Here is an 18,436-nt window from a genome sequence, read left to right as displayed (position 1 = left end):
ATTGTTTCTCAACCTGGTTACATACACCTTTTGGTCATGTTTCCTCCACCTGTGGTAACTTTGGGACACGTTCCAATTTTGGTTCCTCCTCAGGGCTGTGAATCCCATAAATAAAAATTTTAAACAAGATTGTATCAGCTGAAGGTAAAGCTCAGAGAGATGAGAGGTGGAACTTAAATCTGAGGTTACAGGATCAAATGCCATTGTTTTTAGATTCTCTCCAGTGTGTTGTGAATAACATTTAACCAGCCTTGCTGGAGCTCCTGAATATCTTAGTGGGATAATCTTTGATCAACAGGTGTTTGCTGGTTTTCGGCCACCAACACGCTTCCGGTCCATTTTCTCCAACCTGCGCTGGAGCCAGAAATCCACCGGCTTCATTTTCTGGTGACGTCACAGAACGGAAAGACCGTCATCAAAGCTTGTTTCAGCCGAGCCAAACTTGGTGAAACACCGAGTCACCTCTCGACTCGGCTAAACTCGGGAATGTTCGTTCCTGGGATGTCATAATCATTGTGCTTTGATTAATAGACTCAAGACATTTTATTCAAGAGAAAGAGGTGAAGCTTTTTTTTCTGGATGGTTTGCCCACATCTTACGATCATAAAACATAGACACACATACATCATTCAAACACAACACTATTTTTTTCAAGAAACATCTAAAGAAGAAAAGGAAAAGATCACATAGCATTTTGTGAATGTTTTGCAGTGTACAGTAGTTCATTTATGACATATTTCTACTCAAACTATTTACGGATCTCCTTTGATTCGCTCTGATGACAAAAGTCTGCCGAGAAATTAACTCCTTTACTTTCTGTAGCTTCTGGTGTGCATTCAGTTGGTTTTTTTTTTAGGTTATCTTGGATTGAATTAATTCATTACAGCTACATTAGGGCCACAAATAAGTCACACGGGTTTACCGGAAATGTCAGTAAACTTAAACTCAGCTTCCTGTCGGTTTGAAACGCTGTTTTCAGAATCCACTTTTCTTTCCGCCGTTGTCAAGGACATACTGTACCTCAGTTTTGCAGACAGTAAAAGACGCTTGGCTTGAATGATGAAGGAATGTTCCCATGTCATCTATCTTTCGGCAAAGGTAGCTGTTGCACTGCATTATGGGATATGTAGTTTGTGTGGTGTCGGCGCTTCATGCCTCCAGTGGACTGGGGGGGCGGGGTCAGAACCGACGAAGCCTCTTGGATTAGAGTTGAAACGTTTTCCAGAAACTTTGTTACAGTCCAGTGGATTGACTTAAACAACATTGGATAACCATGACCGGGTTAACTGAGAACATACACAGACTTCTTGATCCGTTCATCGGGCCTCTGATGCCGTTAGAACACCTGAACGCGGATGAAGATATGCACTTACGAAAAACAGATTCAAATGGAAGAAAAGAAGTCACGTCATGTGTCAATGTCCATATATTTTCTGTTGCAGCTCTCCCTGCTTGGCTCCTTTACCTGTTTGACAACTCACGCCTCTCCCCGAAGCCAAAATCTTCCACGGTACGTGAAGGTATCATGGCGACCGGAAGTGTCCTCAGCATCGGTTCACGGCTTAGCATCTCTTGCTAACTGAGGTGTGTTTTATTCATCTTAATTATGAGATTCTCGTCCTCCCATAATCTAATATTTATAATTTAAATTCCAAATAGCCAATTAATAGATTTTTTACATACAGTACTTTATCCAGGAGTGACGTCATGGTTCAGATTTGTGCACGAACTGAGACGACGTGACGTTCAAAAAACCTTTTTATTAGAATACAGATATAAAGGTCTATTGCAACGAAACACTCGCACTGGAAAGTAAACAAGTGCTTCAACAGACAATATGCGCCCCCAATAGAAATAAATTACGATAAAATAGCAAACAAAAGAATTGAGAAAAAAAAATCTGAAATGCAGAGAAGAGAAGCTGATCACTTCAATCTCGGTCAGAAAACAAAACATTGTGAAACAGATACTTGAAAATCATGATCAGATGTAAACCTTATTATAAATTCAGAATTTCAAATGTGTTGTTGGTTTTTTTTGCCATTTATAAGGTGGGACAGATTCTCACCTCATGATCTCCTGATGAAATAAAGAAAAAAGAAGTGAAATTAAAGCTTGCAAAAATAGAATATAAATTATAACACAATCAAACAAAACACCAGGCGTATCATTGTGTGAGGAGGTGAATCTTATCAGGTGTCACAGAGGAAGACGATTCAACTGCGTTTGTGCTGCAGTTTTACTAACATGACACTTGACTGGTATCTTATAAAAATATCTTCCAGGTGTCCTTGTGTTTTTTTAAAAAACAATTTATGATGTCACAGAAGAGAATAAACTTATAACTGTGACATACAAATGTGTCAAAAATGGCTAAAACTAATGTCCTTATTTAAATATTAGAATTTGGACTCAATATTTGTTTTTTTTTCTTTTTGCACAAACGTGACGGAAAGTGAGCAGAAATCTTTCTGCTGTTTCGCATTCCGACATTTTAAGGCCAGAATAGTGAGTCTAGAGTTGTTGCTTCCTACACCAGACAACCAGCAGTGAGTCTGGAAGTTGCTGTGAGTTTGATAAGATCCAGAGGTTGTGTCTCATACGCCCCACATCGCCCCCAAATCTCATTGCATAACCAGACTAAATAGTACTGTTTTCTCCAGCGTGCTGTGAGAGCATTGAACACTCCTCTATCCTCCTCTTCATATTTAGTTATTATTCTTTTTTTTTCTTTTTTCATATATATTTAATACAAATCTATACCCCAAAAATTAAGAAATCTTATTTACATGGAAAAGTTTTTTTTTAATATATATATATATATATATAATGTTAAAAGTGACTATTAAGCCCTCGTCCACTCCAAGTTCACAACATTTCCACCAGCAAGATTCACCATTCTGGAAGAAATCCACTCAACCGTTTTTCTTTTTTTTTTTGCATCAAACGCTCTCGAAAGCGAAATAAGCACCCAACCGTGTCGTCTGTAAAGCTTCCTGTTCAAATCACACCATTAAATTCCCAAAAATGTCAGAACGCACCACAGAAGAAGGTGAAGGAAAACGGAACAGAGGCTTTTAACTCCTTGTCGCCCTTCGGAAACAAACGCAGAAACGCCCCGCAGAGGGAGGTGTCTGGAGAACCGGTATAGGAAACTCGCCGTCATAAAGTGGTGTTATGTTCGCTGGAGCCTGAAGGCGTTTGGACAGATGAGAGAGACAGAAAGAGAGCAGAGACCCTCCGATCGGTTCTAACGACGCCCCCCTGAGGACATCCTGTGCATCACAAACACACCAGAAGACCCGCAGCAGTCTGCGGTCTGGGGGCGGAGCTAGTTTATGTGTCTCTCTGTGCGTATTATCAGAACCACTGTGTCCCCGAAAGGTGTGTGAGTGAATGAGAGTCAGAGTGTGTGTGTCTGAGCGTTAGAGAGCGCCGTCCTCAGTGCAGCCCCCTCCCGCCGTGTAGCGGAACTCCTGGAGGTTGGAGACGCCATGGAAATGGACGAACGCCCCGGCGACCACAAGGATGTGGAACAGCTGGTGCGAGTGGAACTAGGAAAGATGGACAGAGAGAAAAGAGTGAGCGAAACGTGAATGAAAGAGAGAAAACGTGGCGTCCGTTCCTCGCTTACCCAGATGTCACACTTGCCCGGGAAGAACCTCTCGGGGATGCGAGCGGCGTAGAGACACGCCCCGGTGATGTAGAGCGTCGCCATTAGCAACAGCCAGCCCATCTGACCCATGGTGGTGGCTTTGATTAGACCCTCGCTGATGATGAAGTGAAGGGTGGGGACCACGCCGCTCAGACCCAAGCCCACAAACACCCCTGGGAACAGAATGAGAGGCGGGGAAAACTTGAAACTCATCAAGACGAGTAAGGATAAATAAAATACCGGTGTCACGTCTTCGTCACTCTACCTGCTCGGACTCCTCTGTACTGCGGTGTGGCGAAGAAGTCGCACTGGGAGACAGTGATGGCGGCCAATCCCAATACACACACCACTATCAGGTAGATGAAGCAGGGCTGAGGGGAGCAGTAGAAGGAGTAGTACAACCAGGGCACGAAGGAGCCCATGATGAGGAAGGCGATCCCGCTGTAGTCCAACCTGGATACAAACAGAGTAGGTTTCATACGGAGGAAACAACTTCCTGACCCAACGACCCACAGTAAGAGGTTAGCGGCGTTAGCGTCTTACTTGGAGAAGACTCTGGAGACGCCCTCGGAGTGGCAGTAGACCGTGTGGAAGAGCCAGGAGAAGGACAGGCAGAGGATGGCGCCAAGGAAAAACATCCCGATCACCACTTTCTCCTGGACAGGAGCCACGAACGACATGTTGGGTCTGAACATGTACATCAGACCCAAACAGAGGAAAAACAAACAGCCTGCAGGAAGGACATGGAAGGAGAGAGAGAAGGGGAAATGAATTAATCAAAATCAAAAAGCTGCTGCCCCTTTGCTGAGTTAACCAGAAATAAATACATCCATACAGGTCCAGACGGAGGTGCAGACCAATTAGAGCACATTTAAACTACAATATATAAAGAATAAACTGATTAAAAGGGATCAATAGTGTCATTATCGGTTTAAGAATCTCATTGAAACCAGAGCCACATGTGGGTGCAGTTCCTAAATTTGACCACTGGATGGCAGCAGAGACAGACCCAAACAGCCTGGTCGTGTTCAGCTTCAGGTTGGGGGGGTGCGCTGACTCTACCTAGCAGATGTGTCCAGATGTTCCCCGTCTCGGTGTGGATTCTGAAGATGCTCCTGAAGCAGGCGCGGAACGAAGGCATCGGGGGCCTGTGGCCGTGGAGCAGGTAGTCGTTGTCCTTCAGCCAATCAGGGAGCACGTCGTGGGGAATGACGCGCCAGCGGCCCTCCCACACCTGAACACCAAGGAACAGATTTTCATTCAGAGAAACAACCGGAAGAACAGCAATCGGTTTTAAACGTCCTCATGAGAAGCAGATGGTGTGTGTGTGTGTGTTAACTACCTTGTGTACGAACTCCTCCATCTTCTCCATGGCGTGGTGAGCCTGCAGCAGTGGCGTCATTCCCATGAAACCTTCGTCGCTGCTCCTCTCCTCTTCTTCCTCCTTCTCTTCCTCTTCCTCTTCTCTCTCATCCTCTTCGTTTCTTCTTCTGTCCTCATTACACTCCGGCTCCGTCTGACAAGGAAAAAAAACACACAGCGGCTTTTTAATCACACAAACTTGTTCTCCTTAGTTGGAGTTTCTAGGGGGCGTCTGGATTTTCATTGGCTAACTGAGGCAATTCCAGGAAAAAGGGGCGCGACCTTTCATTTGAGCAAAACTTTATCGATCTCGGATTGCGTTATCCTCCTCAGCATTACACACTCAGCTGTCAGATACGACCACAAACAATGTCGTTGTCGTGTCCCGCTGACGCACGGTTTTAAATATGTGTAAAATTATGTGTTATGGGATCCTTTTTCTTTACATAATCATATCCCACAGATTTCTTCTTTCTTGTTAAACACCATCTGTGAAGGAACTCGTCACTCAGTAAATAAACAGACAGATTTTTCCTCTCGTCCGTGACGACGTTCAAACATCTGGACCGTTTTGGTTTGAGCAGTGGGACGTTTGTGTGTCGAGACGCCACTGTGAACGCAGACGACCTGCTGACGAGGAGCAACACAACACCTAAAGAATGTGTCAATTTGGTTTCTTGTTTCGTACCCTCTGACTCGTTGTCATGCAGCTACACAAACTACAACAACAACCTTCTCTCATTCTTGGGGTTAAACTTTCATTTTAAACGGGATCGGACATTTCCTGAGGCCTGAATGAAAGGAGCGTTAACGGTGATAATAAACAAACACACACAAAAAGCAGGGTTTTTTTTAACATCCGTCCACACAACCTCGCCAGACGGTGCAAATTTGATTTAACACAATGGCTGTCCCTGTGCTGAATAACTCTGGTGCGCTCCTTGTAATAAACACACATCGATTCATCATAACCGACGCACACAGATGACAAACACAATAAAAAGAGCTGATGTCGCAAGTCGCGCAGACCAAGACAAAGAGGCGCTAAAACATGTTAAAAATGCATGTAAACAGACAGACACACACACACACACACACACACACACACACACACACACACACACACACACACTGCAGTCAGCTGAAAGAACCCTATTATAAAAACTGCACTCTCCATTCTTTTATTCCTCCATGAAAAGGAGGGGAGGGTGAGGAACAGAAAAATAAGAGGGAAAAAGGGGTGAGACCAGAGAAGTGGAAGAGAGAGGAGTCCTGCTGTATCTATAATGCATGAACCCCCCACTTTAAAGACCCACTTGTGCAACACACTCCGGCTCCACGGCCTCCGTTCGTTCTGGGCGTGGGTGGACCGTGACGTCACGGCCGATGCTTTTGGGTTTGTGGCGTCAGAATTTGTTGGTATCATAAATGTTGGACCAAGTGGACATCAAGTCGATCAAACTTCCATCGTGGATCAGGATTATTGTTAACGAACAAATCTCACACACACGCTTAGAAAAGATTTTAGAAAAGCTTAGAAAAGCAGCTTAGAAAAGCTGCTGTGACTAAAATAAATTCAACAGGACTAATATTTCTTTTTCCTTATAAATCCACCTGGAGGGGACTATGTGTGGGTGACTGGAGGTGACTAGAAGTAATGTGGGTGACTCCAAGTCACCCAGATAACCAAGTCACATGTTCTCTGCAGTCTAGTGTGTGTGTGTGTGTGTGTCTAATAGCCTCACGTGTGTCCACGCATGCACATAATGTATGTGTGAGCTTAAATCCAGATGCTGCCAGTTTGTGGATTGTGAGGTCATTCTGAAGGTTGTGAATACCTACGTGTGTGTGTGTGTGTGTGTGTGTGTGTGTGTGTGTGTAACCATGTGTCCTCTAAATGCACTCAATATACTATAATTGAATGGATGTGCATATCAGCAGAAATGCACAGACACACACACACACACACACACACACACACACACACACACAGACACACACTCACGTGATTATCAGGCCAAACTGAATGTGGTGATACACACCAAGCACAAATCATACACACTCACTATTTCACATGGGGCATAAAGGCCAATAGTAAAGCAGTAAAGGACCAGAAAGCAGATTCAAATAGAGGACAGTGTGTCACACACACACACACACACACACACACACACACACACACACACACACACACACGCACACACACACACACACACACACACAAATTACCATAAGGGATGGAAACAGGAGCAGATAGGAGGAGGCGCAGACGGATGGGAGGCGTTTAGCCCACAAACCTGAGCTTTTAGGTGATTTATGATGAGCCAGTTTCTCCCACAAGAACACACAATCATACACTTTTTAGGGCCGAATGGTGAACAGGATGGGAAAATATGCACTAACACATTAACTCGTGTAGATTAGTGAAAATGCTCTCACCGGCAGGGAAGTGACAGGAAGAGGTTTGAGAAGCTGTCTCACCTGCGCTGGAGTCAGTTCAGGTTTATTATCACATCATAAAATGATCATCACAGTGATATTTTTTTATGACACACACTCCTCTTTCTTGTCACATCGTCTGCCGGTTGCACCGAGCCACATATCTCAAGCACACAGCCTTTCATGTGATGCATTTTTAAACTTGATTTTAACTTTCAGACACAGGAATACAGGTGTTCAGCGTCCATGTGTGTGCCGCGTTATAGGCAGAGCGCTGCGCTATAAAGAGGACGCTGTGGGAGTTCTGCAGATATTTGGAGCTAAAGAAATATTGAGCGGCTGCCAGCTTTGGAGCCGGAGAAGGAACAGCTTTCCTCCTGTGTGCGTTCGGCTGTATTTAACTCGGCGGCGGCGCTGAGGTTTAGCAGCAGGTGATGCAGAAGGTTCATCCGAGACGCGTTTGGCTGAAGCTGCTGAAATCAGATCACAGACGAGTCTGTGGGAGTCGAGGTGTGGATTCGTGGAAACGCCGGCGCCGCTGACGCTCCAACGTGCGTGCATGCCGGCGTTCCCCCACGTGTATGCTACTTAACGGAAGCCGTACCTGGCCCCCGACCCTCCTCATCTCCATTGCGTCTTTACGGCAGAGGCAGGAGTCGAATTTCGCCACATGGGAGTTTGTGTTGGAGGACGCGGTCCCGTCCAATCAGAGAACTAAACAGACATCATGCATGACGGAAGCAGAGCCACGGCCGTGTTGGGCAATCTCTATCAACGGCCCGTCCTCACACTTCAGCAGAGTTGTTGTTCCCAAGTTTCCAGGAAAAGTCTTCCAGGAAGATGCCTGAAGGAATGTGTTTGAACAGAGTGACATGTGGAGGAGTGATTCCCAGAATTCCTCCTGTTTCAACACAGGACCATATGAACACAGATGGCTGCACAAAAAGGAGAACTGATGTTTATATGCAGTCCATTCCTATATTTTTCACATCTAATCACTTTGTGGTCAAATAGTTTTTTTGTTTTAGAAGAAAACCTGCATTTATTCACAGGTCATCAAAGCGGTTTGCGTTAATCAATACACTCATTGCTTTGAATCTATACGTTCTCGGGTGTGTAGATGTTTGCAGGAATGCGTGCCTGATACAGAGGCAACCAGCCTTATCGGCGCGTCGCAGACACGACGTACGTGTTGACAGCACGATTAGATGAGTCGGTTATTTTAGTGGATCTGTTGTCATTTGGAGGAAGAAGAAGAAAAAAAATGTTCATCTGTACTTATCTTTAAATGGCAATGTGTAGGAAGTGTGAACGGTACTTTTCCTTTAGTGGAATAAAGTCACACCGGCTAATGATTTAAGAGCGTTGGCGCCAGTTCATGATAAAAACTGACAAGAGCGATCTGGAAGGGACGGATTATTGAATTGATAGCCGATGGGAGGAGACGTGAAATAAGAGGAACAAACAACATGAAGTAGAGACGTGTGTCGCCTTCACAGGTACACAGGAAGGAAGGAATCCCTGAAGCACGGCGGCCGGCTACGGAACAAATGAGGACGTTTTTCTTAAATGCCCCTGAGGACCAATCTCTTCTTCAGTCTCACAAAAAAAAAAAACATGTCCAGCTCCCCACTGGCTCATTAGTTATTTTACAGACCTGGATAATAATGACTTTCCCCTGACTAATGACTTTTTTCATGCACACACACATACACACACACACCTGAAGGGTTTACATGTGTGTGTGTGTGATAAGAACAACCCCAGCTTCGCTTCAAGCTGGTGGAGATAACGCCTGATGGAGGAGGGGGGAGAGAGTCAAGAGGAAAACCAGCCCGACACTGGACTTATGACTCAATCACCGGGTCTTAATGTAAACACAGTCACATGTCGGCAGTTTGGCGGAGGAGGGCGGGATCCAGGAACGGGGCGCCAGCCAATGAGAGTGCAGCACAAACTCTGAGGGGGCCAATCTGGACATACAAGGGGCCGGAGAGAAGAGCTCATCCTTGAACGCTGTAACCCCGGAACGTCACAGATGGGGCGATCTGAAATGTGACTCACACGTGTGCAATGATCTCTTGGGACGACAACGGTTTGGAAAGACAGCACAGACAGAATGCTCCGAACACATCGAGATAAGCCGAATGTCAGTCGGGTAACCACGAGACAAACTGTTCCGACCATGAGACCAGAAACGACACAAATCTTTATCCTAATTAGAGGAAGTGACTGGATTTAAAGTCATCCATGGAAGCAACTCACATTATGAGCACAAAGAGAGGATGTTCAGACATCGCTGGTATTTCCCTTGTTTTGTGGTGAATTGGTGGAAGAATCGCTCTCCGATTCATCAGACTGTACGATGCTCCAACTAGTTGGACAAACGACGGTTGAACGTCAGCATGACCCCTCAGACTGCTGACTTACGCACAACCCCATCATCATGAAGTGGTTTAACAGTGATCATATTTAAAACCGGTCCGAGAAGCTTATTTACACCACAAACATTCCATGCAGAAGGAACTATCGGCAGGTAAACAGCTATTGTTTCACAACTGGCTTTGAAAAATCGGGTGTGATCAGGAAGACACACAAATGCCAGAATCTTATGGGGAACGGTTCAAAAGAAGGCAGGAAACAAGAAACAGAAAAACATTTTTTAACTAAATCTTTGAAGTTTTAAATAATATTTATAGACCAAAAAAACCCAAAAACTCCAAAAATAATCCACTGCCAGAATGATTTGAGACGTCTGATAATCTGATAGCAAACTGGATGAGTGGCACTAATGCTAACGCTAACGACACAACACTCCAAGACTAAACAACCATTAAGTGACTTCCCGGGGGGGTGGAGACTGATTGCATACATATTTAACTGTGATTCATGTGATGTAACTCTTCTTCTTCTACCCTTCTAGCAGAAAGCTTTTCATGCGTTTCTAATCAACGTCGTTCTCCATTTCCCATGCTTGTTATTATTTTCTGTTCTACGCTCACGACTCCAGGGTTAACTCCCGCAGAGAGATCGACCCCCTCGACCATGTGGTGCTTCTAAAGGCACGTGTTAAATCTTACTCTAATAATGATTGGTTGGATAATCAATACAGCAACCTGTTGGTCACGCTAGGCTTCCTTTTTTAATGTCATCCACTGATTGCTGTTTTTATTTGTCTTTGCGTGTCAGTAAGAGAATACTGTACTTCCACGTTAATGACGCCTATTTAAATATTCATGTGGAGGCATCCTGGTAGGATAGTTTTACTGTGTGACCGGTCGGTCCACATCACGCCATTTAGGGCTGAACGAAACTGGTGTCAGCGTGTGTGTTTGTTTATTGAATACTCACCCCATCGTGTGAGGGGCACTCTAAGGTGCTGAGGTGACTGGTTGGGGGACCTGAGGTTGGGGTGTCTCCGTTTCCCTGGGGAGCCGTCGGCGTGCCGTCCGTTGTCTGTTCAACGGGGTTCGTCGTTCTGTGTCGCAGCACGAAGGCCGGACCTTCGCCTGCGTTCGTCTCACCTCCGTCCAGCTTGAAACGCTGGACTGACCGCCGCCGACAGAAGAATGGATGAAGTCGATTTAATCTGGATCAAAGCAAACCTGGACTCCACTGAGGGTGACCCAGTCTAGTGTCTTCACCCAGGGGTTTATGGGACAAAGCTGGAGAGAGAAAAAAGAGACGGACACATTATTTATCTTTAAACGCAACTGAACTGTAACACTTCCAGATTTCCTTCAACATTAAACCCTCGAAATAATCTCAACTTGCAGCTTCCCAGACATTAAAATAAATCCACTTAGAAGACAAACCATCTTACAAACTTTTGGTATCACAGCAAAGCAGTCTGGAATTATCTGTATTGTGAAAAAAAAGCCTCACTGTATCAAAGACTGGATCAGCCGTGTCAGCCAATTAGGAGCTGCCAACTCGCTGATATGGTGTGATGCTTCCTGTCAAAGTGACAGGAACGAGAGATACCCACACAGGAAGTAGATGTGTTCTCCCGTTGACAACTTCTGATCTATTTCTTCCTCTTTCTCTAACCTCTTGTCTTTTCTACTCTGTTTAAATATGCTCAGGTGGGCAATTTCCTTAAAAGATCAACATCAATAAGTGTCGTTGTGAACCAAAATATCACCAGTTGTAGCATGAATAAAAACTGGAAACCCTGACATCAATGTTTATAAATTCAGGGAGAAATCTCAGGACCATTCTCAGTTACTTTTCCATCCTGCAGATAAATATTCTCATGTGTTCTCAAACTATTAATATCCGCATGTTCAGCATGCAGCTCGTTTTCAGACGCCGCCAGACTGTAAATGTCGTGCGAATGATGAGGAGTGCAGCTGCACGCTGGTATCAGCCCATCTTACATCGATGAGATCGGTTTTCTCTCGTACACGTACACACAAAACTACACACACCTCAAGAGGAGCCAAAAATCTGATCACGCCCTCTCAAACCCAACCACATCTCTGTGCTATCAGAAAGCTAAAGCGATGGGACGATGCTAGACAACACTGGTTTAGACTTTTGTTTGTATGTTTTTTGGATGGGTTGGTTAATAATGACAGTATGGAGCAGGAAAAAGACAAAGAAAAGTTGCCAAAATGGATAAGAAGAGATAAATTAAAGAGTCTATCTGTAGGAAAAATGACTGTTTCATTTACCGAAAGCATCGACTACCAGAGAGCATTCAATGCAGCAAAAAAAAAGAAAGAAGACTGTGCAGAGCTGAGGTGATTGGCCTGTGGGCAGGTCCCTTAATCGAAATCAAACGCTTCTCCTTTCAGTGATTGGCTAATCAATCGCCACTTATCTTCTCTCCCCCCCCCCCCCAAATTGCCTACTTTTGAAAATTACAGCTACACTTTTTTACCGTCGGGATGAAAATTGAGACTCCATCCAGGGATCTTTAATAGCTGGAGGATAAGAGGAGTAAACAACTTTGCGGCTTTAGTCGATTCCCTAGATAAGAGTCATGTGGTCTGATCACCACACAGGAACAAACAGCTTTCTTGAAATGATCTGAGACATGTTGTTCTGTGTGGGTCTGGTAAGAATCTGGACTCAATGGAAGAAGTCCAGTGTGGACGGTCACACGCCACAGATTCCCTGTACATATCAGTACCAACACACAATATACTGTAGTTTCCTATTTGCTTCCTAGCTTATCGGGTGTGTGACGACAACTTTGTCATTGTATGTATGAAAACTGGAAACAGCCTCAGACACCGGTGTGAGGGGATTAAATAAGGAGGGAGTGACTGACAACGATGGAACATAGAGATAAAGACCGATTTGCGCACCCGAAACAAAAGGTCTGGGCTAAATAATGGAATAATGCCAGCGACTCAGTGACGGGTTACTGCAGCTAATTAGATGATATGCTTGATTGTGAGTTTGTTCCTTGTAGACAATCTTTTTTTGTTCCCAATTAAAGTCCCTGTGTGAAATTCAATAATTTTCCACGATCCAAGTTGCGTGAAACAATCCAACCACATGGATCGTTTTACCACCTGCTGTTTTTGTTTGTTTTTTGCTGCAAAGAAAAAAAAAAGGAAGTAGAGTTGCACTAAATTGTCTCAGAGTGACATTTTAACCCCAGGAAATGACAAAGGAATGGATGTAGAGGATAATAAAAACATTGCAGGAGCTGGAACGAACCAGAGTCATGACTTTAAACCTGGGTCAAGCGAGTCGTTCACTATCAATCCGTCCACATGCAGCATCTGTGCTGCTTCGCCCTTGAGCAACACTTCCCTATCTTGGCTAGTGAAACTGCTAAATGGCAAAAGCTTTTCAACTATGCTCTAAATACCTACATCACGGGTTGCATTCCATCAGCAATATGGAAATAGAGTTTCACCAAATGACGTGATTCCTCTTTTAATTTCTTAATTTTTTACTCTGTTGACATTAGGAACCAGCTCAGAGGATTCAGCAGTATTACCATCAATGCAGTTCGCCATCCTTTAACAGTCATTGAGCTTTTGTATTGATGTGACTTGACCTACAGGTCAATTGAAACTCTACTATCATTGTGTGACCTGTAACCATTACAAGTGATAGAACACTGTGTGTGTGCGTGTATGTGTATGTGTGTGTTTGTCTTTACCAGGCTGTGATGGGATATTGTAGGTTGGTAATTTCAAAAGCATAGTGACTTTGAAACAATGGGAGAACATTCATGTTCTGACAATGATCTGACCTTTGACCTCAAAATTACATCTCTGTGGTTTGAGAGGCTCTGGTTCAGACTTTAGATGACTTAGATGATGCTGAACGCTGCTTGAAAGAGGAAACATTCAGTTTAGAGAGAAAGGGAAGGAGGAAATGTTTTTTGAGGAAGTACACATGTGCCCCCATGATGACTGGGTTGCGTTTCGGTTCCACCTAAACCTGTGGATTATTCACCCATCAACTTCGGGATGTGACAGGGATTTTTTTTTTATTTCGTGCTTTAAGAACAACTTTTTTAGACTTGAGAAAGTCAAACAGACTTATCACCCTGATTTGGATTTTGACACTAACTACTCCTGACTTCACTTGTCCTTCAGACATTACACTTGAAAACACTTGATACCTTCCCCAAGTTCTAAAAGCTAGCGATTTAAAAAGCACGCCACGTAGCTCTCATCTCTCTTCATTTACTGAATCACGGCTCAAAATTGTAATACCTGCAGAGTGCAAATTATGGGAAATGCAAACTAAGTTTTCAGTTTGGGAGTAAATCTTGACAGAGCATGAGTCACACTGGTGGGTCGATGTTCAGATTTAAATATGACGTGATAAACAACTATCCTGCGAATCTGTATTGGTATCACTCACGGGTGATATGACCTTTCACACAAGAACAGGACTTCATGATGCATTCAAGTTCCTTGTAAACATGGTAAATCTACAGGTAATTGTACGACAAAGAGCGTGGCTTCAGGGTGCATTCAAGGGTAACTCGAAAACAAAACGCCTCAGCTCAAAACAAACAGCAGTATGTAAAATATGTGGGTTGAGAATAACAGAGTTGATGCAACTTTTGACTTTGTTCAGCGTTTGAATGTGAAAACAATGACACGTTACAGCACCACGCAGGCTTTAGATAAGGTAGAAATCCCACCCTGGCCCGTTTACGACTTGAGACCTGAAAGCAAAGACTTGCAGACAAAGTCTTGATCCTCCCTCTGATACACCATGTTTACTGCAACAGTTATCTCATTAGCAGATCTAGTATTTCAAGTCACACCGACTCTTTTTACATTTTAATTACTGCTCATTGAAACAATAATTCTTCAAGATTAGAATAAAAATGTCAAAATTCTTGATTACTACACACAATAAAAAACAAGTACTCACATAGAAAGGTTCTACAGTAGTGCCTTGACATACGAGCTACTTGACATACGATTTTTTTAAGATGTGAGCCGTCGCTTTGTCCATATTTTTGTTCGACATATGAGTGAAAATCCAAGATACGAGCTGTGCTTCAGGACACAACATCACCGGATGTCTCGTTCACAGAGTAAAGATTTAGTGTTCATGTGACTTTAGCATTTCTTTTCCTAATTTATCATTGTTTTTATAACATATATAAATTGACTATGCATACATAAAGTATGTATGTCGACTGGTCGATAAAAATAGTGTTTCTTTCATCATTTAGGGAGTTTATGGTTATTTTACAAGGCTGGAATGAATTACAATAATTTTAATTATTTTACATGGGGACACTTTGTTTGAGTTACGAGTTGTGTGACTTTTGAGCTCCATCACAGAATGAATCAAACTTGTATGTCAAAGTCCGACTGTACTTCTTTCTAAATACATTTTAATCATGTAATGACAGATTCCTTTGGATACAGCGCTCACAAATCAACACCATTTCAAACTGATGTAGTCAGCCTGTTGGCAAACGGTTGGACAGTCCAACATCCAGTTCAATTACACTTACAAACAAGATAATCAGTAAGGCTGACTTTAATGCTTGCATGTGTTCTTGTGGATCTAAATCCAATATTTACTCTCTTTAAGCTCTTTCTGAGTCTTCACCAGCTCCAGGGGGAAATGCGGGCCACCGTGGATGCTTGAAGCTCAATTAGAGTGATAAGCTAGCAGATAATTGCAGTGTACTGTGGGTTTTAGGAGCTATTTTACATCTGCTCACTGCACCTCAACCTTAATGTTAAGAAAGTCAGAATGAAAAGACAGAGCTAACTTGTGGGTTCCATAACTGGGTTTCAAAAAACTTAAAATACTATACGTATATAACAACAACCCAAAGAGATTTCCGTTGCTAAGATGACTGACGTATTTGTCATTGCAATGTGATACTTGTAGTAATTACAGGATGACTGCACGTTTATTCGTCACTGTTGAACAATGAAGTCATGCCTTCTCACGGAAACCCAACTTGCACACAATGTTCAGTCACACCTTGGTTTTCAGGCGAAGCTGGAGAACCTGTATGTTACACCAGATTACACGGGCCAGTCACAGCGGACTCACACTGATCCCTATCACTTCTTTCCTCAGTGATTTTCCTTCAACAGTGTGACTTTAAAAACCAACTGGGAGCCGGATGTCTTGTTCATCGGTCAAAATAAGATAACAAGTTCATGTGACAACACATTTTGCCCATTGCCCTTCAAGTTACGTGGCCCCTGTGCTACTCTCGTGTCTGTCTCCAAACACTATTTGCTTACAGGCTACGCATACAGAAATGCGTACAAAGAAAGGTCAAGGTGAATGTGGAATGGTAGCCGTTTTTCTTTTAACAACATGGATCAAAATGAGGTATTGTGTCACAGTACAGCAGGAGAACCCATATTAATTTGTTACTGAGAGTTGCGGTGTTTTCTGGGAGTAACATAGCGACGGTGTCGACACAACACTTATATCCAGTCCATCGGGACTAAACAAGAGAAGCGTTGAGTTGATCGGCTGCACCTGACAAACACCAGTTGACTTGGTTTGGATGAAATGAAACCAGTTTCAGCTCTTTCACTGAAACCAGTCCAACCCTAACATTATTAGAACTTGTTCGGCAAGGTCTTAAAGGGAATTGCTGTTAATAAAAGTAAAAGACAATGGTGGTGTGGTTTGTTCTTTATGCTGTAGGTTCAATGTGCTCTTGTGGAGGGGGGGTTGGTGAATAGGCCCCCTTTTGTATTTAGGATGACATTACAATAATGCAAACCTGCTGTTGGACACCACATGACTGCTTTGACTGTTCACTGGGACTATGCAGTCATACCGAGGCCTGCACTTAAATATAACCACAAGCACACACACCCACACACTACCATGATATGACTGAAAAAACAACACACGTGTCAGTGAAAGTCAATGGACAATAAAAATGTTTTCTTTTAAACTACTGTCAGCTTCACACGGGCCAGGTTTGGTTCATTCGAGATCTTGTTACTATCACCACCACCCCCTGTCCTGCGTGACCACTTATTCCTAGTACAGCAGAGTTATTGATGCGACTGCCCCAAGTCTTATGATGGAGAGATAAACAAAGGGAACCAGTGTGAAGCAACCACACACACTTGTGTGCTCATTCATGATACACAATAACAGCCACATATTGCTCAACCGAGTGCTGGGCAGACACAGCCGTCAATTTGACTTTTTCCTTTTCCTGAACAACGGCTCACCTGGAATAGCGTGTTGAATTTTAAAGGGCGTCCACAAAACAAATGAAAAAGGCCTGATTTTGTCACCAGATGAGAAAAGTGGTTCTTTAATAACCATTCTTTAAAAAAAACACAATGATCAAAGGAGAAAGAAATGCTTCTGGAACTATGCTGTAGAATGTCCGGGCTAACCTAGGCATACAGATATCCAAAGGCACTGCTCTTCAGTCTCTAAATTATATTTAAAACCCAATCACGTGAAAACAGAGCGAAACACACAACAAGGTCAGAGCACCTTTGGCTCTGCTGGTGAACACAATGCAGACAAAAATAGACAAAAAATAAATTCCCCAACTGTTAGAATGAAAAGCACACTCGCAGCAATTAGCTCTATTAAGATGCCAGTGACTTGTGACTCTGCGATATGAGACACCGCCAATACAAATGAACCGACCAACCTCAGTCATGAATGATAACATGTTCCTAACGATCCGGGCGATACCAGTCCGTTAGACACATGTTAGAACTCAAACGCAGGTGTTGGAATCATAAAGAACAATCTATATTTTTGCTTAAATTTGAAGTGTAAGATGCTTTTTGAACTTGAGGACAAAGTAATCGCTCATAAGAAGCTTAAAAGCAGGGCTTAATTTTAAGGCTTTTATGGACGTAAAAGTTCACTTGTGCAACAAGGTGACATAATACATTTAAAAAGTGTGCTTTTTCTTTGTTTTGTACACCACAAGCGCACATGCTGGTCTAGGGACAGAGTTTTCTTGCAGATGGAAAGAAAGCAGAGACACATATAAAAGTAAGAGAGAAGCAACTTCTTATGATTAATCAAATTATCACTGACAGTCCTTGCCTATTCTTAGATGCTATGCTTAGCTGCTCTCCTGTCTGCACAAAGTCAGAGACTGACTTCATTACACATCAAAATCTCTAGAGTCCTACTTTCAATAAAAAAAATGACACACTGCACAACAGCCGTGTTTTTCAAAGTGAAACTTATGTGAAGTCATAAGTTCAAACAGAGTAAGTTCAGAATTCATAATTTGTATGTCTGCAAGTCATTATTTTCCAGTGTTTCCAATATTTCAGGCGTATTAACTCAATGTGTTTAACTTACTTGCAGAGCATTTTTCAATTTCCCTATAAGAAACAGTTGATTTATGTAAAAATTATCTGTTTAGCATTCCCAGAAGTACTTTGAGACACAAGTAAATTAAAATCTATATGAGGAACTAAAGAATAAAAGGAGGAGCTTGTGTAATGATGTTTCTTTCCAGCGATGATTGAGTTGCAAGGGAGCAACTTGCAAATTTAAATAATGACACTG

The 18,436-nt window shown here is 43.1% G+C and overlaps 1 protein-coding gene across 1 annotated transcript; it reads right to left on the bottom strand.

Moving 5' to 3' along the window:
- Window positions 1–528: 528 nt before the first annotated feature.
- Window positions 529–12,141, bottom strand: LOC137589644 (adiponectin receptor protein 2-like). The gene is given in 9 exon segments (XM_068307509.1): window positions 529–3,554; window positions 3,635–3,906; window positions 3,909–4,108; window positions 4,199–4,385; window positions 4,718–4,889; window positions 4,998–5,171; window positions 10,808–11,045; window positions 11,342–11,412; window positions 12,133–12,141. Coding segments are annotated over 9 exon segments (1,452 nt in total). The 3' UTR covers window positions 529–3,425.
- Window positions 12,142–18,436: the final 6,295 nt, after the last annotated feature.

The sequence above is a fragment of the Antennarius striatus genome, chromosome 22 (genome assembly GCF_040054535.1).
Source record: "Antennarius striatus isolate MH-2024 chromosome 22, ASM4005453v1, whole genome shotgun sequence".
In the NCBI taxonomy this organism is placed as follows: domain Eukaryota; kingdom Metazoa; phylum Chordata; class Actinopteri; order Lophiiformes; family Antennariidae; genus Antennarius; species Antennarius striatus.
This window is presented reverse-complemented; position numbering and strand designations above follow the sequence as displayed.